Here is an 8,800-nt window from a genome sequence, read left to right on the forward strand (position 1 = left end):
TTCCACGTTGATTTAATAGGCAAAATGTAAAATGTTAATGTTTTTTCACGGGAAATTCACTGTATTATTTTACAGATTACTTTCGTTTTTCTACTTTAAGTGTAAATGCCATAAAAATACAGTAAATTACCTTTTATCAAAATATTAACAATTAAATAAAGGTTGTAATCTGTAAATGTATTTGATTTTACTGTAATTTGACAGTGAGTATTTGGAAACCATTGATGCCAGACATTTACCGTTTTCTTGCAGCTTTTTTTCTTACAGTGTATAGGCTCAACGGTCCTTGTTAACCCTTTCACTACCTTCTATAGTGTGGTTGTGAAAGGGTTAACCCTTTGGTAGTTAAGTGTGGTAGTGAAAGAGTTAAAACCACACCGTTCTCAACTTCTCTCCCATGATACAGGAACGTGGAAGAGATTCACTGAGTGACGTGTGTCAGACTCATTAACCCTTTCACTGCCACACTACAGAAGGTTAACCCTGTGTGATAGTAAAGGGTTAACCTTCTGTAGTGTGGCAGTGAAAGGGTTAACCTGCTGTGTGTGTGTGTGTGTGTGTGTGTGTGTGTGTGTGTGTGTGTGTGTGGCAGTGAACGGGTTAACCTTCTGTGTATCGTCGCAGTGAAAGGGTTAACCGTTTGGTAGTGCGGCAGTGAAAGGGTTAAGCAGGTCAGCACCATGGACAGCTACCTCCCAAAGTGCTTTCTTTTTTTTCTTTTTATCTCAAAATGTTAAATTGATGACATCTTCATGAAATTAAACCATGTAATTAAATCATGCGTATAAGAGCTTGTTTGTGCACTGCATGCGTCGGAAACATTATTGGCCTCAATAAAGATTATAGGAGATGTGGAATGTGTGTAGGAGAGGAATTGTTGCACAGACAGTTTCTTAAAGGGGATTACAGCGTCTCTCTCCTATTGGCTGAGCGGGGTGTGACAGTTCTCTCATATTGGGTTGCGAGGATGACAGTTCTCTCGTGGTGGAAACTTCCAACTCTCATTCATGCGTTTTATTCTCCTCTTCAAAAAGGCGCCACCGACTTCTGGATTATATGTGATCTAATTTTTTTCGATCAGAAACAGGGATTCGATTTTCCCCTGATTGACTCAATATACGTGAATCTCATCCACCGCCGGTGCCATTTTACGCACGAGAGGAGGCGACTTTTGGGGGCGCAAATACTAATCTGAGTTGGTCGGTTCTCTTTTGTTTTATGTTTGTAAATGGCGAAACACTTAGATCACGTCAAGAGACCCATGAACGCGTTCATGGTGTGGTCCAGGGGCCAGCGGCGACAGATGGCCACGGAGAACCCGAAGATGCACAACTCTGAGATCAGCAAGCGGCTCGGCGCGCAGTGGAAGCGGCTCCCCGACGCGGAGAAACGGCCGTTCATCGACGAGGCCAAGAGGCTGCGCGCGCAACACCTGGCGGAACACCCGGACTACAAGTACCGACCGCGGAGGAGGACCAGGACTATCCTCCTGAAGAAGGAGCGCTGCGTCTTCCCGCTGCCTTCTTTCTTCGGAGACACGACGGGGGGGGAGCACATGATGAAAGTATTCTCCGCGGATTATTTTCTGGGCCACCACCACGCGGACCAAGCGGCGAGAGTCCTCCTGCCGCCCACCTCCTCCTCGTCCCCCGCCACCTCGCCCGCGTACTGTGGCCTCCTGGACCCGCCGAGCGGACACTTCAGCCCCGGAGCGGTCCAGCAGCAGCTGGCGTCCTCCGGCGCCCTACCCTACACGCACTCGCTTGGATACCAATCATACCAGACCGGTGCGTTTGGGGGTTTGGGCCCCGCCGGACAGCACGGTGCGCACCCGTCCCCCACCACCACCACCAGCCCGGGATACGTGGTGCCGTGTAACTGTAGCGCGGCGTGGTCCGGGTTACTACAGCCTCAGGTGGCCTATATTCTGTTCCCAGGTGGGATGTCCTCCTCCAAGTCGGGTCTGGACTCGTACACGACTTCGGCGCATTCAAGTGTGTGACAAGTAGCCGCAGGGGTGTAAAAAGTACCCATGAATTATACAGTGAAAGTATGGGTACCGTCTCAAAATCTTACTCAAGTAAAAGTCAGAGTATCTGGCTAAAAACACACTTGAGTAAAAGTTAAAACGTTTCTACTTTTAAATGTACTTAAGTACTAAAAAGTAAAAACTTTTTTTCTGACTATTCTTCTGATAATCAAAGATCCCCGCTTTCTAGTCTTGTACAAGGACCAATCAGCATGGGTTAATAATTTCCCATTGATAGGGATTTGATTGGTTGTTTTTAAATAAAGCGCAGCCGCAGGATTAATATAACGTTAGTTCGGCCAGAGAAACAAATATACTAATTAAAATGGTTGGACCTGTGAGATTTGTACTTTGTATATAGGTCTGCATTTTAAATGTAAGGAGTAAAAAGTATGTTTTTTTTCCTCTGAAATGTAATTGAGTAAAAGTACAAGTATACAAGCCTAATAATACTCGAGTAAAGTACAAATCCCCCAAAAAAGTACTTAAGTATTGTAACGAAGTACAATTACTCAAGTACTTTACACCCCTGCAAGTAGCTCACCCGCCTGCGTGTAGCTTATTGCCAGCGGAAGAGTGCAAGAATGCTTCCGCATTCGTCACCGCACGCCAGTACGGTAATGCGCCTTTCCTTTCGCCCCGCTCAGACAAATGCATGTAGTACATTGCAACACAACGCAGCATTTCCGCTTACATTGCAACGAATCACTTGGAGTTTGAAAGTGATATCAGAAGAAACTACTCAACCTCGGCTGTCTTTAACTATGAGTGAACACAACACATTGTAACGTTAACGCAGCTGTCAACTGTACTTTACTATGGAACAGCCCTGTGTCTCCCCGGCTGTTCTCTCCTTCAAACCAGCCCTCCAGCTCCTCCTCGCTGAACAGAGTCACCAGCTCGTTCTCCGTGATGGAGATCTCTCCGGGGTTCTCAGAGCTGAAGTCGTACAAAACTCTCGCCTTCAGTGCCATAATTGCCCAGTATTCCCGATAACTCCGAAAATGACCGCTGTCCAACTTTTGTTTTCCAAATTATATCAATTATTCCGAGTAAAATAGTGTGTGGGGCTAATCATGAGCTCCAATTCAACACCCACACCTCTTGTTCTCCCGATGTATTCCATAGTAAAGTACAGTTGACAGCTGCGTTAACGTTACAATGTGTTGTGTTCACTCATAGCTAAAGACAGCCGAGGTTGAGTAGTTTCTTCTGATATCACTTTCAAACTCCAAGTGATTTAGATCCAAAACATTTTCTAACACAGATTCATAATGGTTCTTCAGTGCTGCAAGGGTTCAATTTACAATCAATAATCCATTGTAGGAAAATCCAGAACACTGTTTAGTCTGTGACGACGCATCGCGATAATATACATGTATTCCATAGTAAAGTACAGTTGACAGCTGCGTTAACGTTACAATGCGTTGTGTTCACTCATAGTTAAAGACAGCCGAGGTTGAGTAGTTTCTTCTGATATCACTTTCAAACTCCAAGTGATTTGTTGCAATGTACACGGAAATGCTGCGTTGTGTTGCAATGTACTACATGCATTTGTCTGAGCGGGGCGAAAGGAAAGGCGCATTACCGTACTGGCGTGCGGTGACGAATGCGGAAGCATTCTTGCACTCTTCCGTTGGCAATAAGCTACACGCCACCCGCCTTTTCACCTTTTGAAAACGCATGCTCATAATGAAAAGTTAGTATCGCCGTTGAGACGAGACTGTTGTTAGGAGGCTTGACTGTGTCCGTGGCTGTGATTTGTCCTGTTTTATTTCCTGTAAACTCAGCACAGTAAAGACCAGGAAACGTTCGTGTTTTGGCAGTTGTTACTGTTTTTGACTCTGAAACATAAACAGTTAAAATAAAGCGTATAATGGAAAAAAGTAAGCTTCAAATCAGTTCATATAAATATTTAATGAAAGGTCCACATTCGTTTCTATTGTGACTATCAATAAACTATTAAAATACAATGATTCCTATGTCCCCTCACAGAGCAGAGACGGGCAGAGCAGACCGTGTCACCTGTAATCACAGCCTCAGGAGACATTACAAACTACAAGAACTGCTCATTCAGAGGATGTTTGGCTGTCCGGTTTATTGACATGAGAGGGGGTTTCTGAGTCATGTCTAGAACAGAAGTGCTCACCGTCCAATCACCAAAACATGCAATTCTTTGGAGAGAAATCTACAAATGTCAAAGGTTTTTGATACAGAATCACAGCATGACTTTCCTATGGTGTGTCTATGGTGTTCCTCAAGGTCTTGGTGTCTTAATGTTCCTCAAGGTCTTGGTGTCTTAATGTTCCTCAAGGTATTGGTGTCTTAATGTTCCTCAAGGTCTTGGTGTCTTAATGTGCTGTTTTAGATTGATTTCTGACCATGTTTATCAATTCTCTAGTGGTGATTTTTTTTTTTACATTTGGCACCAAATCTATGTAACAAATTGTGGCAACAACTTAAACGTAACTGAGCATGGAAATTAACATCATACACTTAATTCCATCACAATGTTCTAAGCCATTATACACTCTAAACTTTCATCATAATGTTCTAAGCCCTTATACTCTAAACTTACATCATAACGTTATAAGCCCTTATACACTCTAAACTTACATCAAAACTTGACACAGTTCTGATCTGCATCTCAAATTAATCTTCAGGTTTCAGACGATGTTATCATCTACTGTTATGTCCCCCCTTTCCGAAAGTTTGTCAAATAAGATGATAAAACAGTAAAATAGTATACAAACTACAGTATACAGCAATATTATTCCGTGTAATATAGTTAGTGTATAGTGATAGTGTAGTTTGACCAACTTTTCACTGAATGTTTAGAATCTTTCCTCCAGCAAGGCAGCAGGTAACCATGGTAACCGCTCCTCAACATCCCATGCAGGTCAGAGATATACAGCACACTCAACCCTATACAACAAATCGACTGGATCAATTTGCTTTTGTCTTTCAAAGGAATTCAATCTGTAAAGACTCATCAAATGCCAAAACAAACACATACATTTGTCTCAAAAGTGTCTGTTTTATTGAAATTTGCACAGCAGTAATCTTTTATACTTCAGACGTATAATATTTAGACAAGGTCCCTAAAATTAATGGAAGTGAATGAGGACCCTGACACATGAGAGAAATGGTGGTGTTGACAGCAGACAACAGAGACAGCAGTGATCACTAGTTTACTAGTAGATGACTTTAAATAGAGGTAAGACTGCTATAGTTTACTAGTAGATGACTTTAGATAGAGATAAGACAGCTAGTATACTAGCTGTCTTATCTCTATCTAAAGTCATCTACTAGTAACTAGTAATAATAATCTTCATTTATATAGCACCTTTCATACACGGAGTGCAGCTCAAAGTGCTTAACAGAGACACGTCTTCTTTAAACAAGTCAAGAAGAAAAAAAAGAGAAAATACATAGTAACACAGTAAGTCAAGAAAAAACAAGAATACCATAAGCTCAAAATAAATGCATGCATGCATGCATGCAACACTCCCAGACGTACCCCACGCGAAGGTAAGGAAAAACTCACTAAAACATAACAATAGGAAAAAATGCTCCACAGGCAATGTGGAGGAGAGAAACCTTAGAAGGGCCAATTCAAGGGGGGATCTCCCTTCTTAGATGTCGGTGATATTAGTGTTGCATGTTGCATTAAAAAGAGGCGAACAGCTGGTAAGCATGCACCCATGTGTGTAGTGAAACACAGATGAGTGCATGCGATAGCAACTGAACATTTTGAAAAATTTAATATAGAGCTGATAGTGATAACAACTGAACATTTTATAAGATTAAAGATAGAACTGATAGCGGCTCCAGCCGAGGCAGCAGGGGTGCATCCTCCCGGGACGTTCCACACTCCAGCCACCACTCCGAGACGGCTGAAGATGGCCGCATATTTTATGAATACAATAGAACAGTCAGTTTTGAGGAATTGCCTCCTTGTAGGTGAGTGACACTGCTGGCCTAGATGACTAGATAGAGATAAAACAGCTAGTATACTAGTAGATTACTTAAGATAGAGGTAAGACTGCTAGTTTACAAGTAGATTACTTTACATAGAGGTAAAACTGCTAGTTTACAAGTAGATTACGTTACATAGAAGTAAAACAGCTAGTTTACAAGTAGATTACTTTACATAGAGGTAAAACAGCTAGTTTACTAGTAGATGACTACTATAGCTGGTGACAGTGCGGGTGACTGACTCAGGAGGTAGATCAGTCGTCTGGTAGTCGGAAGGTTCCCAGGTCAATTCCCACTCCTCCCAGGGAGCGTGTCGATGTGCCCTTGAGCAAGACACTTAACCCCTAATTGCTCGCGGTGTGCAGGTTGGCTCCTTGCATCGTTGCCTCTGCAGTCAGTGTGTGAATGGGTGAATGTGAGGAACAAAATTGTAAAGTGCTTTGGATAAAAGCGCTATATAAATGCACCATTTACCATTTATTTACTATTTAGATGACTTTACGTAGAGGTAATCCAATCCAACTTTATTTAGCACGTTTAAAAACAGCAAAGTTGACAGTGCTTCACAATCAATCAATACAGTAAAAAACACAGACTAATCACAATACAATGCACACAGAACTACAAACAGATTACGGCAGCAGACTGTACTTTTTTTTTTAAATGCTAGGGAGAACAGATGTGTTTTTAGATGGGATTTAAACATTGGGAGCGTTGGGGCCACAGCCTAATGTGGGGGGGGGGGGGGACAACTCGTTCCAGAGTTTGGGGGCTATAACCGCAAACGCACGGCCCCCCCTGTTCTTTAGCCTGGATTTGAGGACAACAAGGAGGGACTGGTCAGCAGACCTCAGAGACCGTAATGGGGTGTAGGCCGGGTTGCAGGATCTCGGTGGGGCAAGACCATTCATTGCTTTATAAGCAAACAACAGGATCTTAAAATGTATCCTATAGAAGACTGCACAGGCAGCCAAAGAAGGGAGGTGAGGACAGGAGTGATGTGCTCCCGTTTGCGTGTCCCTGTCAACAGCCGAGCAGCAGCGCTTTGGACCAGCTGAAGACGCGACAGCGAGGCCTGGCCAACCCCAACGTAAAGTGCGTTACAGTAATCCAGCCGTGTTGTCACAAAGGCATGCATAACTCTCTCAAAGTCCTTAAAAGAGAGAAGAGGCTTGACCTTGGAGAGTTGCTTCAGCTGGAAGAAGCTGGACCTAACCACAGAGTTAATCTGTTTGTCCATTTTAAACTCACTGTCTATTTTCACCCCCAGGTTGGTAACTATGGGTTTGACACATGAGTCAAGGGGGCCCATGTCTGGAGGTGAGGTACCAGGCCCGCTTGGTCCGAACATAATGACATGGTTTTTTTTGTCATTAAAATCTAAAAAGTTCAGAGCCAGCCAAGCTTTTATGTCACTGAGACAGTCTAACAGGGGTTTTAGAGTGTTGGGGTCATCATGCCTTAAAGGCAGGTATATTTGTAAATCGTCTGCATAAAAATGGAACGAGATGCCATGGTTCTTGATAATATCTGCTAAGGGGAGCAGATACAGAGCGAAGGGGAGGGGCGCAGGATGGAACCTTGGAGGTACACCACAGGGGAGGGAGGCAGACGATGACTGAAATTGCCCTGACGCATAGAAAAGCTCATATCTGACAGATATGACCTGAACCACTCTAGAGCAGTACCTCTGATGCCCATCTACTAGGTAAGACTGCTAGTTTACTAGTACATTTACATTTAGTCATTTAGCTGACGCTTTTATCCAAAGCGACTTAAAAGTTCTGTACGACAAGTCATCAGGAAGGGTACAACTCTATCAGCTGAGTAACAATGTTCATCAAAGTGTTGAGTGCTACAGTGTACGTTAGTATATTAGGACAAGTGCATGACAATAAGGTTAGTTAGGGTTAGATTTTTATTTAAAAAAAAAGTTCATATAATGGTTGAAGAAGTGCATCTTTAGTCGACAGTAGATGACTTTAGATAGAGATAAGACTGCTAGTTTACTAGTAGTTGACTTTAGATGTCTAAGACTATATAGTCCTATATGGAAGAATAACTTGGAATTTACATGTCTTAGATTATATGGTCCCTTTTAAGAAGATTGACTTGGAACTCACATGTCTAAGATGATGTGGTTCTTTAAGGCATCCATACTGCCTGGTAAAGAGATAATATGATATAACATCAAAATGAAAAAGAAAATTCAGCTAGACTTATTTCAAGAGTGAACGGATTCATATCCTATTTTTTAATTTTTTTTCCCCATTTTTCTATTTTTCTCCCATCCCAATTTCGTATGATCCAATTCTTCCCTTCCCTGTCTTGAACGTTGCTAGACTATGCCTCCCACAGGTCGGTTGTAGTGAGGATAGAAGCCTTGCATCAAGTGTCCCCTCCGGTACACGAGGAGGCAGCCTGTCGCATCTTTTCACCGCAGCAGCTCGAACTCTCAGTGGCGAGGAGTAACGCGTGGGAGGCTCACGCTGCCCCCATCACTTCCTGCTTCCATCGCACCGGCGTCACCAAACCGACCTGTAGGAGTCGCTGTCCACAACGTCAAATCCCCACCCACCGGCTTTCCCACCCTCTAACACTTGCCAATTGTGTTATTATGAACGACCGGCCAGCCGGTAGCAACGCCGAGAGCTGGGCTCGAACCCAGCGTCTCCTGCGTTAGTGGCGAGCGCCTTGCCCACTGCGCCAATCAGCCGCCCTGATTCATATCCTCTTTCAAGTGTGTTACTCTGGATATAATCAAAGCAGACTGGGAGATTGAGTTAGGGGAGA

The 8,800-nt window shown here is 43.3% G+C and overlaps 1 protein-coding gene across 1 annotated transcript; it reads left to right on the plus strand.

The window, feature by feature from the left end:
- Positions 1-1,228: 1,228 nt before the first annotated feature.
- On the plus strand, positions 1,229-2,002 carry LOC311226432 (transcription factor Sox-14-like; the record flags this gene model as incomplete). The annotated part of the gene is made up of 1 exon (XM_084311858.1): positions 1,229-2,002. The coding sequence occupies one exon, from the start codon at positions 1,229-1,231 to the stop codon at positions 2,000-2,002; it is 774 nt and encodes a 257-aa protein (XP_084167984.1).
- Between the last annotated feature and the right edge of the window lie 6,798 nt (positions 2,003-8,800).

This window comes from Notolepis coatsorum (genome assembly GCF_963971535.1).
Source record: "Notolepis coatsorum genome assembly, chromosome: 4".
NCBI classification, from domain to species: domain Eukaryota; kingdom Metazoa; phylum Chordata; class Actinopteri; order Aulopiformes; family Paralepididae; genus Notolepis; species Notolepis coatsorum.